This window comes from Gossypium hirsutum, chromosome D05 (genome assembly GCF_007990345.1).
Source record: "Gossypium hirsutum isolate 1008001.06 chromosome D05, Gossypium_hirsutum_v2.1, whole genome shotgun sequence".
Taxonomy (NCBI): Eukaryota; Viridiplantae; Streptophyta; class Magnoliopsida; order Malvales; family Malvaceae; genus Gossypium; species Gossypium hirsutum.
The window spans coordinates 49,552,143-49,571,443 of NC_053441.1; the positions used below are offsets into that span (position 1 = coordinate 49,552,143).

Consider the following 19,301-nt stretch of genomic DNA (forward strand, 5'->3'; position numbering starts at 1 on the left):
ACCAGGCCGTGTAACACTCGAAATAGCCTTATATGCTCGTGTGTCAAGCCATGTGCTAGGTCGTGTAACTGCCTGACTTGTAACCTTTAAAACCTATAGGGGACACACAGCGGTCTCACATGGCCGTGTGTCACACACGGCTGAGACACACACCAGTGTCTTAGGCCATGTAGACAAGAAATTGGCCAAAATCAAGCTATTTCCTTCACCCACTTCAAGCATGTACCTAAACACAATTTGGACATATGACCAAGGCATCAAAACATACCCAAACATGCATAAAATGACCAATTCACTATGCCATTAATCCATCCAACCAATATGTCAATAAGGCACCTCAATAACAATTCATCAAACATATCTAAAATTATGCATAATTAACCATATCTCATTCATACCTAACTAACTCATTTCTGTCTCAAAGCATAACCTAACTTGACCACATTGTAACCATACCATCACTTACCAATTTCGTCATTAAAACATGCATCAACTTAACCATATTAACAACCAACCACAAGGTATCAAAAGTACCAAAAGTACCACAAATTTAAAGCAACATTTACATGCCATAAATATCAACTAGCCATTATAACCTTGGCCAAAACATCAAAAACTACCAATATATTCGCTAGATAGTGTGATAGGTCTCTAACGAGCTTTCAAACTGATCGAGCTTTCGATAATCTATAAAATATAGGAAAGGAAACTAAGTCAGCATATAATGCTTAGTAAGTTCATTAAACATGAACAAAACTTACCATTTCTTTGTATAACATTAAAATTAAGCATGATATAATCCAAAAACAATCTTGGCACAAGCCTAAGCATAAAAAACAACACATATTAGTGCTTTAACACATAACTCAATTAAACTATCACATGGTAGGATAAATTTACATGAATATAGTACCATTGAATTCATACTTTCCATAAGCATAAATATACATTCCTTGAACATTATCATTTCATACCTTTCCATAGGTTCATAACATAGCCGATTAGAACACTTATCGTTTCTTCCCTTTACATGCCCGTTGAACCACTTAGAATAATATCGAATACACAGGAAAGCTCACACAAAGTGTGCTGAACATATTGTGTAGCTTACAAATGGGTCTGCTCACACAAGCTGACAAGTATCTGCAACAAATGTAGGACTTCAGCCATCGATAGGACATTCAAGACCAGCACCTGAAATATGGTAACCCTAATGACATGTCATTTGTATATTATATATTCCTAAGGTTCAAACGGGGCTTGAAAATCGTTGAAACGCCATTGGATTTCCATCATTCGTTTACATGATAAATAGCACCATAACATATATATCAAAATAACATTAAAACGTTATTTAAACATATGAACTTACCTCAAGTACAAAGATGTCAAAACAAGTTCAACTAATTCGAGGCTTTAGTTTTTCCTCGATCTAGATCCGTACGAGGTTTATTTTGATCTAAATAATCAAATTCAGTCTATTTAATACTCATACTATTCCATTTAGTCCAAAATTCATACTTTTGCAAAATTACATTTTTGCCCCTAATATTTTAACTTCTTTACAATTTAGTCATTAAGCTTGTAAATTAAAATTTATGCAATTTCATCCATATTTCATGCTATTCGAATTACCTAGGGACTTATACCAACCCATATGAATCATCATTTCCCAATTTTACCATGATATTTTACTACTTAACAAATAAGTCCCTAAATGTTAATTTCATCAAAAATCGGTTTACAAAACTTGTTTATTTAACAATAAGGACTTATAATCTTTCATTACACTTCAAAAACCATACAAGCATGTCCATGGAGAAACCCTAAACCTTTAACAATTTTGCAAATTAGCCCCTGGGCTAGCTAGATTAAGCTACAATAATCCCGAAAACATAAAAATCATTAAAAACGAAACAAAAATTACTTACATGCAAAGAGGTATCCCTAGTCGAACCTAGCAAGCTTTCATGGAGTTTATTTATTTTAGTTTTAGGTGGAAGAAGATGAACTAAAGATGATATCTTTTGTTTTCCTTAATTTACATTAACATATTTATTGATTTACTAAATTAACCTTATTAATTAACCTTATAATCACTCCATTTTATGCCCATAAATGTCCACTAATAATAATAATGGTCTAATTACCATCTAAGTCCTCTTACATTAAATTTTCATAGTTTTTGGATACCTTTAACTACTAGGACTCCACTTTTACACCTTTTACGATTTAGTCCTTTTTCACTTAATTAAGCATGCAAACATCAATTTCTTGACGAGATTTTTATATGACCCTACTAACACACCATATACATTGAAATAATAATAAAATAAATATTTACTCTTCAAATTTGTGGTTTGAAAACCACTGTTATGATTTCACTAAAAACAAGTTGTTACAGTATGTATGACACTGACCCTATTGAGGAGTCTTATTTTAGTGCTACCATTGATGATGATGGTATGAATGAGCAAGAAACTTCGAGTGGCATCATTTGTGAAGATAGTGAGTGTGATTTTTTGCCTATTTTTTAGTCTAGATCTAGCATTTCACCTTGTTCCAAAGTTGATGTCAAAGAAGTTGATAGTAATAGTGGGAACTATGATGATAGTGATAATGCACTTTGTGAACAAAAAAAAGTTGATAGTTAGAATTGTTTCCTAAAGCCTATGAATTTGGATGAGTTATACATATACTGTCCTCCTAAAGAGTAGTGTTTTGATAAATTTAATTTTTAAATTTTTTATGAGAGGTTAAAAGGAAGTGAGGATGATTCATGTAAAAAGATTAAAAGAAAAAAGACCTTGAGCGATAAAAGTCAATTTGATGATCCAACTTTAGTGGGTGAAAATTCCTATGAGATAATATTAAAGAGTTCAATTGATATTGAAAAAGAGAAGAAAGAAAGAACTCATATAACGAAGAGGAATGATTATGTTTTCACTAACCTTAACTTGAATTTGTCTAGTGGACTTACTTCTTTCTTTCAGGAATTTGTCGATCCTTTGATAGGAGCTCAATTAACCAATTCCACCTATGATAAAGATTCTATCTTATTCGACCAAAGGAAAAATCCGAGAATGAATCTTTTTGAGGAAAGGAGGAATGATACATGCACGGATAGGGTGAAATTTATTAAAGTCAATTTAATCAAGCTGCCAATTTTTAAGTTTGGAAGATCAGTCGACTTGCAATGAATTTTTGGATGAGATCTAGTCATTTCTGGGCTGAGATGTTTGCAAATCATTTGAAGAGCTATCTCTTAGCTTCGAAACACACTTTGAATCACTCAATTTTGAGTTTGAGAGCTCAAGTTATGATCATTTTACTGAAGACTGCACAAGCAGAATTTTTGGATGAGATTATTACTGGAAATTATGAGTTTGGGGCTTTAATTCAAGTTTAAATCATATTGAGTTTGAGCTGAAGGTCTAATTTTGATTACGTATAAGCTCAATATTATATCTATTAGGTTTTATTATTTTATTATTTACTTATTCTGATTTTTATGATATTTTTAAGTATTTAATGTTGTTTTGGATTTTTATATTTCTTAGTCAACAAGAAAGTTTAGTTCTACTAAAACTATTCTTATTTAGATTAATTAGAGTTTCACTATACTTGAAAGTTTTATTTGGATGTAATTAGCTAGCCTATATAAAGACCCCTTCATTATTCATTAAAGGCAATTGATCATTCATTAATAAAAATTTCAACTCTTAGAGTTTAATTCTTTTGCACAAGATCGCTTTCTTTTTAATTTTTAAAAGCGATTTTTCTTCTTGATTTTTTTCAAGGAGTTGTGGAAATTCATTTTTCGTCCTTCAATTTACCAAAAATTCATTAATTGAACTTGTTGAGATTTATATCTCAAAGGGTTCAATTGGGCAACTATTTTCTATTCATATCTATCGGTTTATTCGATCCATCTTCCACCTTTTAATTTTTGTTTTCTTTATTTATCTATGTTTTGAATCTTTATTTTTTTATTCTTTAATTTGTTCTTTTAATTGTTTTTTTTTTCTTTCTTTCTAAATATATTTGTTTCTTCTTTTAAGTTAAATTCAATTTTTTTAGTAGAACAATTTTAATACAATCTTAGTCCGCAGCCCTCTATCAATAACATTTTAAAAAATTGTACCAAGGCTCAAACCCTATCCAAGAATACATTTTTAGTATACATTTTTCTCTTTTTCATCTGTAAGTAACTATTGTCAACGTGAAAATCTCACATTTTTCTATCTATGGAAAAATCCCATCATAAATGATGGGTGGTCGAATAGATGAAATTATTAATTTTCAGTTCAATTGATTTGGTTGTTGGTCTACTAATAATTCATAAAATTTAATTAAAAATAGTATAAATTTATAAATCGGTTCAACCACCTATTTTTATCTTGATTTTCTGTTTTTTTACCAAATTTGAGTGATTCACTCACAATTCGATTCAATCCCTTTATTTGAACCATTTTACCAATTAATTTGGGATTCAATCGATTCGATCAACCAATCCAATCTAGTTCCAACAATATTGTAGGATACACAATTAATGGGTGTACATATATTTTCTTTCACACTTAAGTGGATTTTTATTTATTTTTAATTAGTTCAAAAATTTTTAATAAAAAATACAAACAGTACAAATTTATTAAATATGAAAATAATATAATAAATATACTAATATACTAAAACGAACAAATTAATAGATGTATTTCCTTAATTCTTATAAACGGATTTATTTCAATTTATAGGAGAATATCTGATACATAGCTAACACACGAGTTTAATGCATCATTAATAAATAATAATATGATACATTATTATTAAATAAAACAAACATAATAGAAGACCTATAAATAAATAATCATAACTTTATTTAAACATAAATAAATATTAAAACTCTAAACTCTAGATTTGAATTTATATACCCTAAATCCTAAACTTTAAATCCAAGACTAAAACTTAAACACTAAACCCGAGATTTATTAATGTTTATTTATAATAGTTATATTTAAATATAATTATTAGTATTTATTTATAAGATATTTATAATTTTTACTTAATTTAATAATGAATTGTAAATTTTTTTTATTGGTGGCATGTAAAATTAGTACATGGGGACATCAAATATTATTCTTATATGTAATTTTTAAGTATAAAAATTAAAAAGATATAAAGAAAACTAGAAAGTTACTTTTTAAAAATATATGGGTAAACTACACCTATGGTCACTTTTGTTTACCTTAGTTTACGTTTTAGTCACTTATGTTTGAAATGTTACGTTTTAGTCATTTACGTTATCATGTTGTAACAGTTTAGTCACTGAGCCATTAATCGTCGTTAATGGTGTAACAGTAAGCTGACGTGGCATGTTAAATAATCATTTCAAACAAAATTTTAGGTTAAATTATACAATTGATCCCCATATTTTTTTCGTTTTAAGTAATTTAATTTTTTTTTCTTTTATGTTCTTTAAACTTTCCTCTTTTTTCCATTCTCTTTTGTTTCTCCATCTGTTCTCATATCTTTCCCATTTCTTTTAACATATTAGGAAGTCGAATTGACAGTAAAAAAAGAAGTAGAAAGTCGACCGCCATTATTTGCCTATAACCAAAACCTTATAACCAAAACCCATAAACCCATACCATGCTTTTTTCTTCACTACCAATTCGACTTCCTGGTATGTTAAAAGAAATAAAGAAAGTAGGAAAATAGAGGGAGAAGCAGAAGAGAATGGAAAAGAAAGAAAAGAAAGAAAGAAAGTTAAAAGAACATAAAAGAATTAAATTGTTCAAAACGAAAAATTATGGAGATCAATTGTATAATTTAACCTAAAATTTTTGTTTGAAATGATAATTTAACGTGCCACGTTAGCTTACCATTACACCATTAACGACAATTAACGGTTCAGTGACTAAAATGTTACAACACAATAACGTAAATGACTAAAACGTAACATTTCAAACATAAGTGACTGAAATGTAATCTAAGGTAAACAAAAGTGACTATGCGTGTAGCCCAAAATATATTGTTAATTAAAAAATAATGTTAAGAGGAATATAAATAGCGGGGGGCAGCACAAATTTTCTTAGTATTTATTTTAGACATGGTTTAAAGAGAAGAACAACGGCCCTCTGTATCCCTTTGATTTTCATATATTTATATTTTTATATATACACATTTCCACCTGATATATATTGATTTCCCAGGTTTAGTTTCAATCTTAAAACCCCATCCCATCCCATCTGCTTCTTCTTGGTGTTGTTTATATTTTTCCTATTGAATTATACATACAAGGAAGAGATATCGGCGGCGTGACGTAGGAAGCAGAGAGATTAGATGGAAACCCAGAATGCCGAATAACGCAGCGTTTGACACAACCGGCGAATGAATAATATGCCAAACGCCATTACTTGACTTCATCGGCTTTCTCTCTCTCTCTCTTTGCGTTATTCTGTGAGAACCAAAAAAACAACGGCAGTACTAATTGTAATAGTTGTCAAGAGGCACACGCAGTAGTGGTTTCCGTATATGTCCCTTCACAAACACAGCTCATCAATAAACTCATAACCAGCTTGTTTTTTTTTTTTTATCCTCTTCCCCATGGAACATATTCTTTCTTCTTTTCATTCTCTCGATTCCCCGGTTTTTTACCGTCCTCTTCCCCTCCACCGGCGTCCGAGGTGGCCCCGTATGGGCTCCTCCACCCCCACCACCGTAACAACCAAAACAAGACCAAACTCATCGTCATCATGGGTGCTACCGGTACCGGAAAATCCCGCCTGTCCGTCGACTTGTCAACCCATTTCCCTCACTCTCAAATCATAAACTCAGACAAAATGCAACTTTTCAACGGCTTAGATATAACCACGAACAAGATCCCTCTCCCCGAAAGGAAAGGGGTTCAGCACTTTCTTCTCGGCGAGTTCGACTCAATCGACGCCGACGTGGCGCCGTCGCAGTTCCGTTCCGCCGCGGGTTCAACCATCGCCGACATTGTCTCGCGTGGGAACTTGCCGCTTCTTGTTGGTGGGTCCAATACTTTCATTCATGCTCTCCTGGTGGAAACCTTTGACCCTCAAGTGGACGTGTTTGCCGAGTCGAGCTCAGTGAGTCGAGCGTTGAGGTATGACTGTTGTTTCCTTTGGGTCGACGTGGCTTGGTCGGTACTCAGTGAGTACCTATGCATACGAGTTGATGAAATGCTTGACTCAGGGATGTTGGAAGAGTTGGCTCAGTTCTATGACCCGACCAAAGCGGGTGCCATGGTTGGGCTACGGAAGGCAATCGGAGTACCCGAATTCGATGCCTATTTCAGGAAATACCCGCCGTGGGAAAGCCCAGAAAACGGCGTCGTCCCCAACAAGGACTGTGACCCGAGCCGGAGGGAAGCGTACGAGGAAGCCCTGCAGGAGATCAAAGATAACACGTGTCGATTGGCAAAGAGACAGATAGGAAAGATCCTACGGCTGAGAGAGGGCGGATGGGACTTCACTAGATTCGACGCAACGGCGACGTTTCAAGCATTGATGAAGAAAAAGCAGTCGTCGGCGGTGGCGGCGCCGGAACTAGAATGGAGGGAAATTTGGGAAAGGGAAGTGGTGGAACCAAGCGTGAAGATTGTGAAGCGATTTTTGGAGGAGTAGGTTTTCCAGCTAATTTATTCTTTGTTGCATTAAAAAAAAAAACAAAACCGAAACAAAACGGGAACTCTCTCCCACAAAAAAATGTTGGAAAATTTGCTCTAAAAGAAAAGGTCGGAAAAATTCAGATCAGCCAGAGTGGGAGAATGGCTGGACCAACTGACTCAGTTAGGTGGACCCATTTTGGAGCATCGGGGCGCCGTTGGTTCGAACCAGTCGTCAATGGTGGTGCTTGCATTTTGACCATGGCTAGGGTGGGGTCTTTAAGGGCTCTCTACACAAACAATATTTTATCAGAAAAAGAAACAAATTTTGTAGGTAAACAAATTTTATGAGCTTTTATTGTCTATGTGTTTTGGTTTTTTTACAAATATTAAAAATGTTTTTACTACTTAAAGCAGAGAAATGGTTGATTAGTTCCATTTTCGAAATTGAAAATGGGACATGACTATACAAAAAAATTGAAAAATAAAATTGGTATAACATAATAAATGGGAATAATATTATGGTCATGTGTGGTTGAAACAAATAAAACAGTCGAAATGGGAAAGGCTTTGAAAGCAAAAAGAGAATGCTACAAAAATTGCCTTTTCTTTTGGTTTTGGCCCCTTTTTTTGCTTTGCAGACACGATAAGTTGTGCCAGTAACACAAATATGATTAAAAAAAATTGTTAAAAGAAAATACGAGAAGGATGTAAATACGGATTCTATTAATCTTTTCTTACTTTTCATAACTATAGTTGTCAAAACTTTGTAATCCTTAGAAAGAAAAGAAAAGTGGGTTCTTTGCAAAAATGCAAATGGAATAAATTGTTCAATCACGAATCTTTGTCTGGAATGCAAAATTTACCTCTTTTAGAGTATCTCCATTTACAATATTCATGGACGGCGGACAAAATAAAAATAAAATAACTTCACAAAAACTATTCAGCACATATTCAGATTCAGTGTCTTCACACTTGACCTGTTTTTCAAGCAAAAGTCAAGAAAGGTATAACCTTTTAAAGCTCCTTCTATTCCTTCGCATCCAATTTTAAATTCAAATGTAATTTCCAAATTCCAATTTCATTGAATCTAGTTTTTCAGTTTGAATTTGCTCCCCCTTGATTTCCATTTGGAACTCCAATACCACTTTTTTAAATGTCCCATTATTTTTTGCAAAAGAGATGACGGAAAATGTTGAAACCACAACTCTCAATCCTACCTCTCATGTCGTTGATTTACGTCGTCTTTCACAAATGATTGTAACATATAATGGTAACCCTAGATTCTTGGAGAAACATCGCAGTGGTCCTAATGACTTGTAATCTAATTTTATGACCAGGGTACCTTATTTCCAGTTTTGTACAATGATCAAAACGCTCTTCTCTCCCTTGTTTGTCTAAGGATGGGGAATATCAATCTAGATAATTATTTAAATTTTTTATTTCTTTTATTTTCTATATTATTATCTAATTTTGAATATAAAATTAATGGATACTTATTTTAAAATTTGGTTTTCTTTATTTTCTGTACTAAATTCAAAAGTTAACATCTAAATTTGAACATAAAATTACTTTAAATTTTGAACTTACTTATTTTCTGTTATTATTATCTAAATTTCAATATAAAAAATTAAATATCCAAATAAATCTGACAAAAATATCATTATAAAAGCAAATCAAATATTCACAAATGTCTGATTTTGTACCTGTTACCATCTCTATGTTACATCAACGGTAAGTGCAGCCAGTAATTACTGGGAACTCAATTCCGGTACTTAAATGCCATCTTTGCTTAAAATGATTGAATGAATTGTCATTTTTCAGTGAAAGCAGAAACTGCAGTTTCTGAAAAACATTTTTTTGTTTTCTTCACCTAAGGGTCTTCTGTTAAGTTGTATCATAAACCGATTCCACCTATGAATAACTCTACATTTATGTGTGAGACAAATATTTATATTCCGTTTTCACTATTTCATAAAACATATTTTATTTAAAAATTCAAAAACTATATTTTTACATTAAAAAATTATATATAAATACAATTTTTTTCTAATAAAAAAATAGTTAGACTAAGTTCGAATTTTGGAATCGTTATTGTGGGGAGGGTTTTACCTCACTATCATCCTAGCCTGAATAGAATTATATTCAAACCCTAAAACGGATGAGGGCAAATGTGGATATAAAAAAGTACTTTAAAAAAAGTTAACATTTGGTACACTGTCACTTTTTTTATTTCACAAGCAGCTTGTGTATTTCTTTTTAAATATTTCTTTTTTAATATTTTATTATAGGTATATAAGACACTTGCTTAATTCTACTTGTGAAGTCTAAAAACTCTATTTTAGTATTGTATCAAATATTATTCCTTTTAAAAATTATGTAGAAATCTTGGGCCTTGGGGATAGATGGTTCGATCAATGGTTGCTTTTATTCTTTTTACTTTCTAGTTTTCATTAATATTTTATGAGTTATTAGGTGGGAAATTATTTGGTACAATGTTAGTGGAGTTTTTAGACTTTATGAGTAGGGCCAGAGTGTTGACAAGTATCCTATAAGAGTGTAATAAAGTATTAAAAAATATTTTTAAAAAAATAGACATATATCAATTTTTTAAAATAATTTATGGAATAAAAAAAGTACACGGCAAAATATTCACCGTTATTATAAATATAATTTAATTGGTTACAAAAGAGAAGTCAATGGGAAACAAAAAAACGTGAAGGATTCACTAAAATTAATATATATATATTTATTTATTTATTTATTTATTTATAATTTTTAAGGTAAACTATACAAATGGTCATGTAATTATGTCTACGTTCTTGTTTTGGTTACTTAACTTCAAAAATTTTCAATTTAGGCACTAACATTTAAATTTGTTCCTATTTTGGTAACCCATTGTTAAATTGATAATGGAAAGTCCTTTTTTAACTAGTATAATAACACACTTAGTCCTCAATACTTGCATATTCTATCAATTTAATCCTAATTCTAAATTCTAAATTCTAAATTCTAAATTCTATCAATTTTGTTCCTCAAACTTCCTAACTGAAGCTTTCAACTTTTAAAATAGAGACATTCCACATCTATTAATTGTTTTATTTATTATTAAAATTATCTAATTCAGTACATAACCCTTTTTGTTTATATTTTTAAGAAGTTAGTGTTAGAAATTAACTAAACATCATTAAAAATAATAGAAAACAAAATTTTTAAAAATATAATATATAATAGAATTATATAAATAATTTAATATTTTTAAAAAATATTTTCACTCTAACTAGCATAATTTTAGTTTTTAATTAATTTGATAAATGATTTGACACTAAATCAAATTATTAATGATACGTATTAATTATCGTGGATTTAAAAATTAAAAATAAATAATTAAAATTTAATAGAATATATAATAATTTCTTAATCAATTTAAAAAATTCATTATCAATGTAACAAAAGAAAATTCTATTAATTCTTTCACATTTTTTTCTAATGAAAATTTAAATGTTCATAATTTTTCTTGTATAATTATTGATTGAACAATTGAATTTTTCAAAGCCATATTTTCTAACTCTGGATTTAATTTTCAATTTCAAGGACTAACTATTTAATTTTCAATTTCAAGGACTAACTTCGAGGACTATTTTTATGTACCTTGAAGGAAATATCATACTGTTAACAACAAGAGTAAATCTAAAATATTTTTCTTCAAGGTTTTCCAATTTCCTTTAGTCAAAAGTTTATCAATCAAAAGGTTATAAAATATTATATTTAGAAGAAAACTAATGAAAAAAGGGAAATAAAGTTTCAGAAAAACTCATTAGTATCAGGAATTGGCTCAGAAAACGGCTCATTAGTTGAGAGAAGTTTTTCTTTTGGGGTTTTACAAATTTATAGATGAGAAATGCCTTTATTTTAAAAGTTGAAAACTTTGGTTAGGAAGTTTGAGGATCAAATTGATAGAACATGTAAATGTGAAGGGTTAAATTTATTGAATTATCTAGAATTAGGATGAAAGATATAAAATATAAGTATTGAGGACTAAATGTGCTATTACATTAGTTAGACAAAGACTTTTCATTATTAATTTAACGGCGGATGACCAAAATAGGAACAAATTCAAATGTTGGTGCCTAAATTGAAAAATTTTAAAGTTGGATAACCAAAATAGGAACGTAAGCGTAGTTAGGTGACCATTTGTATATTTTACCCTAATTTTTATATAATATATTAACAATTTGAATTTCCATGTTCTAATATTCTATGACCAACAAGTAAATTGGAAAAAAAATATAACTCTTTATTTGATATTATAAACTTTGACCGATAAAATAATACTTTTAACTAAATGATAAAAATATTAAATTAATTGGAAACATTACATACACAACAAATGCAATTATTGTTGAATTTAAATATGAATTATTAAAATTTAATAATAAAAATGTTATAGAAGTGTGTATTATTATTATTATTATTATTTAACGACCTCATTATAGGTTATGATCAAAACTACTCATAATCCCTCCTAACCAATAAATAGGAGGATAATATGGTTCTGTGCATTCGAACTCATCTCCTCTTATATTGACAATAATGCTCATATCAATTGAATTAAAACTCAATCAACAAATATACAATATTATTTTAATTTTACACTAATATAAATAAATTTCTTCTACTAATCTATTTATCTATCTACTTACAGTAGATATAAATAAATTGAGAAAATTTTTACTTTGAGAAAATAATTGAACAATTTTATTTTACTATCAGAAATTCGTATATATGAAACACTTATTTTAGTCTATATTTGAGACGATTTCTTGGTATTTAAGAAATTGGTACTGTTTGTTTGGCATGCACAATAATTTGAGTAGTACAAGTTTAAAAGGATAGATTACCTTATATTCTACAACTTAGATCTATCCAATTATCTTAGATAGTATTCAAAATTTAGTTGGATTTGTAGGTTGAGTCTTTAATTCGATTAACATAAGTATTATTGTAAATATAGGAAGATATGGGTTCAAGTGTGCTGAAACGCATTATCCTCTTATTTATGAATTGGGAGGGGCCATGGATAGTTCTAGGCATTATGTAAAATATATATATATATATAATAAGAGTAAATTAATAAAATAGTCACATTTGTTTACTTCAGGTTACATTTTAGTCACTTATGTTATCACGTTGTAACATTTTAGTCACTAAGCTGTTAAATCATCATTTCAAATAAAAATTTTAGGTTAATTAATACAATCGCTCCCTATATTTTTTCGTTTTGAGCAATTTAATTTTTTTTCGTTTATGTTCTTTTAACTTTTCTTTGTTTTTTTTTTGCTTTATTTTCCGTTCTCTTTTGCTTCTGCCCCTGTTTTCTCTTTTGCTTCTGCCCCTGTTTTTCTCCCTTCTCCATTTTTTTTAACATTTTTTTATGTTTTCTATTTGTTAAAACTAGTCTTTATACTTTTATTTTTTTAAAACAATTTAATTTTTTCCAAGTAAGGTGAGCTTGTGGACTAGTTTTAACAAATGGAAGACATAGAAAAAAGTAGAGTTAAAAGAACATAAAAGAAAAAAATAAATTGCTTAAAATGAAAAAAAATAAGGACCAATTGCAGAATTAACCTAAAATTTTTGTCTGATATGATGATTTAACGTGTCACGTTAGCGTACTGTTACACCATTAACGGCAATTAACGACTCAGTGACTAAAATGTTACAACCGATAACGTAAGTGACTCTAACGTAATATTTCAAACATAAATGACTAAAATGTAACACGAGACAAACAAAATTGACTATTTAGATAATTTATCTTATAATAATTCCTTTATTATTCTTAAACTACGATTTTTTTATTTAAAAAATTTATTTATTCTCAAATTAGGATATTATTTTATTTTTTTGGTACATTATTTTTTAAATGTTTGAGTGGCAATATCCGTACCCTTTGTCAGTCTCAACTACGGTATTTTTTATTATAATAAAAAATAGAATTTTATTTTGGGAAGAGTTTTGAAGTGTTAAGTTGGGGGCAAAAGGAAGTAATATTATATTCTTCAAACTAATAATTTATGAAACCTAGTAGTCCACTTTTAAGCATGGCAAGTCTTGTGGAAATTGGAATGGCTTGAAATTAATAAATAATACAAATTGGGTTCCATTAATGGCAGCCAAGAACATGATCATTGTCTGAATATGGACATGCTGCCGAACCTGTCCTAAGAAGGTTAAATATTAGAGACAAAACAAGAAATAATAGTTAAGAAATGCAAATCGTTAAATCAAGGACAGAAAGTGAATGATGGAAAGGTGTTGGAAGGAGAGATCCAAGGAGAAAGAGTGTAAAGGGGAGAAAGAAAAATAAAAAAGACATTCATCGAGAATATTGAGTGATTCAGAAGCATAAAACACACACACACACACATATATATAAATTAGTGTTTTTTGGGTTGAATGCAAAGAATTCGGTATTTCTCAAGAAAAAATAAATTTTGAAATTTTTAGAATAATAGAAATCTAATATGAAAATTTAAAGCTAGAAAATCTTTTAAAAAAATCATATCCGATCAAAACCTGAAACTTTTTTCTTTTTTTCATTTGCGGTAACGAGGAGGAGGAGCCTCGGCGGGGGCCTGGGCGTCTGGCCACCTTGGGCCGCGGGCAGCGCAGTGAGTCAGTGCGCGTGCGGTTTTGCATTGCGCATGATCCTATAATTCTCAGCCTTTCCCAAGCTGCTCGTTTATATTTTAATGCTTAATGAGGGAGTGTCGGTCAGTCTAATTCTCATAATTAGAGAGAAGGGAGCTGCCTCTAAACTTTCATAGGCTGTTGTGGACATTTTTACAAGCACAATGGCTACAATATTGAGGCTTGCATGCCTCAAACTAAATAATTGTTTCATATTTATTATCACCTTGGGCACGTATTTGTTGACTATGTTAAACCAAAATCCCATTTTTTAGCTATATACATAAATATATATACGCAGAGAGAGAGAGGTGACAAGATGAGTCGGGTGAGGTTTTCCAAGGTCCAAATTCCTTTTTCAAGTTTGGAATTTTTTTAGTTTACTTGATACGGGATTTAGATAATTTTCGATTCCAGTATCTTTTTGCATATTTTTTAATTTTATTACCGATATAACTCATAATTATATTCATTTATTAAATCAATTTACATTATAAGTTAGGTAATTGGGTTTCAACTCTACATCTATCAGTTACATAGTTATTAGTCTTGATGTTGAACTCTTAATTATATACCATTATAAATGTTAGCAAGTAAAACTTTATTCAATAACCTTGTTGAATATGTGCAACCCTTATATGACACCCGAGATCCCTTTAGGTTTTATCTGCTCATTAACATTGATAACTTTTTCATAAAGTTCCATTATATAATATCATCCACCAATGAATGATATTAGTCAATTTGACATGACCCACAACCACGTATTTACTTCAACCATATAATATTTTTAAGAGGATACTCTTAACTCTTGGTAAAAGCTATAATTATGTATCTATAAGCAAAGCTACATTATGTACGAGTTATATACTCAATGTATCGAATTACAACTGAGACACTTTAGTCACTAATACAACAAAGCATACAAGTCAAACACTTTTAACCATTTACTTACTTTGGACTAAGGTGAACACACAATAAATGTTTCATGTGAATTAATCTTGCAATGTGTTGTCAGTCCAAACTAACACATCTATGTCGCTACTCGAGAGTCAACCCTACTTCAATAGCCACAACAATCTATCTCCTTCTTTTCGACTTAAGACAACATAACAGTGCTAACATGATTCACTTGTTAACCATGATTTCATGGAGAATGGACTTGGTTTTAGATTACCAACAAAAGTTATCTTCTTATTAGTTTTTTTTGGTGCTATTTCTTATTAGTTTAACATAGGTAATCAATGAGACATGTTTACTTATATCATTTGTTTATACATGCAAAATCATTTAGGACAAACCATCATAGATATAAGAAAAAACATATGATATGTATATATTTCCTTGAATAATTAGTTTGACCATTTCAGCAGTTCATTAAATATAATAAAATTACAATACTTAAAACACAAATACCTAACAATTTTCCACTTGCCTTAGTGGTCCAAGTGACTCATATTTTGTATCCCAAACCTTCTAACTTGTGTTACAAAGGTTTCTAGTAGAATCTTATTAAAGGTAATCATTGTGTTGTCCACATATGCATAATATCAGTTTGTTACCATTCCTACTAGCACCATTATAATTTAAATAATTTATATAAGTCTTTATTCTAATACCATCAGTTATTTCATTAGAACTCATATTTAATCCTTTAATTTACAATATATTTATCCTCTTACTAGGTTTCAATTTGTGAAATGAAATAGTGAATAACTAATTGATATTCCTCTACAAATTCCTTGTTTGATATTGGTTTCCTTGAATCACTAAAAGTCGAAACATGTATATTTAATGAGTATTGGTTCCCTCCAAAATATACTAGCATATTACCCCTCAGTCTTTGAAGATACTAGAGTATATATTCCACGAATTTGTATTACTTTGGACCATAAAGTGCTTCAAATCAATTCAATATTCCATTAAGTAACAAATAGCATAATGTACATAAGGTTTCCCACAGCCTTACTCATACGCCTTTTTTCTTCCTTTGTCTTAGGAAAATCTTCCAAAGAAAGATGCCAGCCTATTATAGAAAGTTTAGTTACCTTCTTAGTAACATGCATTATAAATGTTTCCGTAACTTTTTCAAGGTATGAAGCTTAGGGTAAGACCGTTATGTTCTTTTGATGTTTTAAGTAATCGAACACTTAAAACATGATTAACTTTCCTTAAGTCCTTTGTAGCAAAGGCGAAGGCAAGGGCAAGCAAGGGCTCTGGCCCTTTAAAATGGAAAATTTTCTCTTTAAACCCCTGAAAATCAATAATATTTTAAATTAATATATGGTAAAATTATAGTTTATCCCACAAAAAATGATAAGATTTTGATTTAGTTCTTATGAAAACTATAAAGATATGTGCCAATACAAAGATGAAATTGTATTTTAGTTCTTATAAAAGTATATAAATCAATTTGCCCCCTCCAAATTATTTTTGGCGTCGCCCTTCTTCATACTAAACTATTGCATAAACATCAATATAATTGATGACATGTCCCTACTTCATTCCCAATGACTAGAATGTTATCAATTTACAATATTATACCTTACTTAGAACATTCTTTCGAATAAGGATGAGAACAAATGAAATACTTGGTATTATACCTTACTTAGAGGCTAACTTAGGGCTTAAGAGTGAATGGGGATTGACTAATTCTCATTGTCCTTACTCAACCAATTTGGCATGGCAAGGTGTAAACTTGTTGAACTTTTTTATTGTTAATATTTTCTCTACCATGATTATCAAGGAGTGAAAATTATGGATTGGAGGCTAGTTTATTGTTAGTCTTTTCTCTACCATGATTATCAAGGAGTGAAAACTATGCATAGAGGCTAGTTTGTTGCTATCACATAAGTAACCTTTCTCAACAAATACATAATTTTTTAAAACTATCACCTTACCAATATTTATACAAATTTGAACCCATTTTTACAAAGTAGATATGCATATACAAGATTTTTTTTTCTAAAATTGAGAACATAGAATACATTAAGTAAATTTAACTTTTGTTTAGAAGTAAATTTCAGTCCAATGATTCTTTTGCCAATGACCTTTTGCAACATTATTGTTCCTCATTAGGATCTCTTCTAGTTTCTCACATTTTGCATACATCTTGAATTGTTATTTATTGTTGCATACATGAATAGTAGCCCTAGAATCCAACCACCTTTAGAAGACTTTGTTACAGTAACCATATAAACTTCAATCACCATGTCGTTTTGCATTTCAATCACCATCGTAATAAGCTCCTTCACATCTTGTTCATCAAGATTTATTGTATTTGTGCTTATAGAACCATAAGTAGTCTTATTTCTAGAATTTTTAAATCTATAGGATTTGATGAAAAGTCCTTTCATTTTAAGATGGAAACACATTTTATTAGCCTTTCTTTCCTTAGTCCGATTGAAGTCTTTCTTCTAAACTCAAGACCTTTTTAGGCCATTTAAAGAATTTTTTTCACTAGTGAAGCTTACATTAAAACCAAGAATAAGTGCATCCTGAGTGTGGTTTTTAGCCTTAATTTGCAAGTGGGTTACGAAATCTTACATTATATAGGATTTTGGAGAACACAATATCTTCTTCCTATAGCCATTCTAAGAAGGAGGCAATTTCGATAAAATTGCTCCCACTTGAACTGAATTAGGAACTTGAATCAAGCTCCCACTTAAAAGCTAGAATTGTCAACTCGTGCACTTGGTCAATGATAGGTTTTACATCAACAATGTTAAATTCAAAGTATCTTAAAGCAAGAAACTTATTTGCGCGTTTCTTCTCATTTTTATAAAATTTTTCAAAAGTGATCTAGTTTTCTCTTGGTGAAGTCATATTTTTGTGAAGATCATATAGTTGATATGTGAAGGAATTTAAAATCTATCCACGGAAAATGCCAAATGCACTCATCTTCTTGGCATTTGCATTTTTCTATTACTATAGCGTCATAATTTATAAGCGTTGCTTTTGGTAATGGCTAAAGATTTGAACAAACTAAAGATTTGAACAAAGAACATAATAAATCTTCAACATAGTTAACAAAAACACCATCTTATCTTTCAATCTTGTGTAATTATTCCCCTTGAACCTATATAACTTGATAATATCTTGATGAACTTTTAGACTTGAAGTAAATTCAATCTCCATGATGATTGTAAGATATGATAATTAAAAGCCTTAAGATTGTGAGAAAATAATGTGAAGAAAGTTGTAATAAAAAAAATAAAAAAAAGACTTTGAGGTGTGAAATCACTTTCTTTAAAGCTTTTAATTATGCCTATAGGATACAACTAAGTCATAAACAACAAATTAGAGTAGTGAAAATGGCAAAAAGAACCAAGTCTTATATAGGAAATGAATAGTTACACCTTAAAGTATATGCCCCTTGGTATATATCTTTTAGCGCAAATGTGTTTTTCTACGACACTTTTTCATTACATATATATATGTTTCTACATTTCTAAAGCTTTCTAGAACAATTGTGTTATTTCAATATATTTATTTAGATACAAACTTTGATAAAAAATATTATAATTAATTCAAAAATAAAATAATAAATATATAAGAAAGTTACACTATCAAACTTAAGCCTAAGTGCCCATTTTCATTGTATCTTCTATGTCTATTTTATAATTCACGTTTGGGGTTCGTGACCCTCTCAACAATGTTATATCCAAGACTCAAACTCACATTTTCTCCTTGGGAGTGCATTATGCCTTACCATTACACTTAACACTTGTTGGCTCCAAGTGCCATCTTTGACTATACACACACTAATAGGCAAGTCCACCTACCTAGTGAATTTGACACCTGACTCAATTACTCAAATTATATTTAAATTATTTATACTATATATTTATTAGCAATGTGAGATTATTAACATTGTAAACTACTAATACTCGTGCGATAGGGTTATGAGCAATTTATTCATTCTTAAAAAAAAAACAGGGTAATTTAGTTCATGTCATATTCAAATGTGAACGAATAA

The 19,301-nt window shown here is 30.1% G+C and overlaps 1 protein-coding gene across 1 annotated transcript; it reads left to right on the forward strand.

Moving 5' to 3' along the window:
• The first annotated feature begins 6,078 nt into the window (after positions 1–6,078).
• LOC107903869 (adenylate isopentenyltransferase) lies at positions 6,079–7,995 on the forward strand. The gene has a single exon (XM_016830049.2). The coding sequence runs from the start codon at positions 6,756–6,758 to the stop codon at positions 7,647–7,649; it is 894 nt and encodes a 297-aa protein (XP_016685538.2). The 5' UTR covers positions 6,079–6,755; the 3' UTR covers positions 7,650–7,995.
• Positions 7,996–19,301: the final 11,306 nt, after the last annotated feature.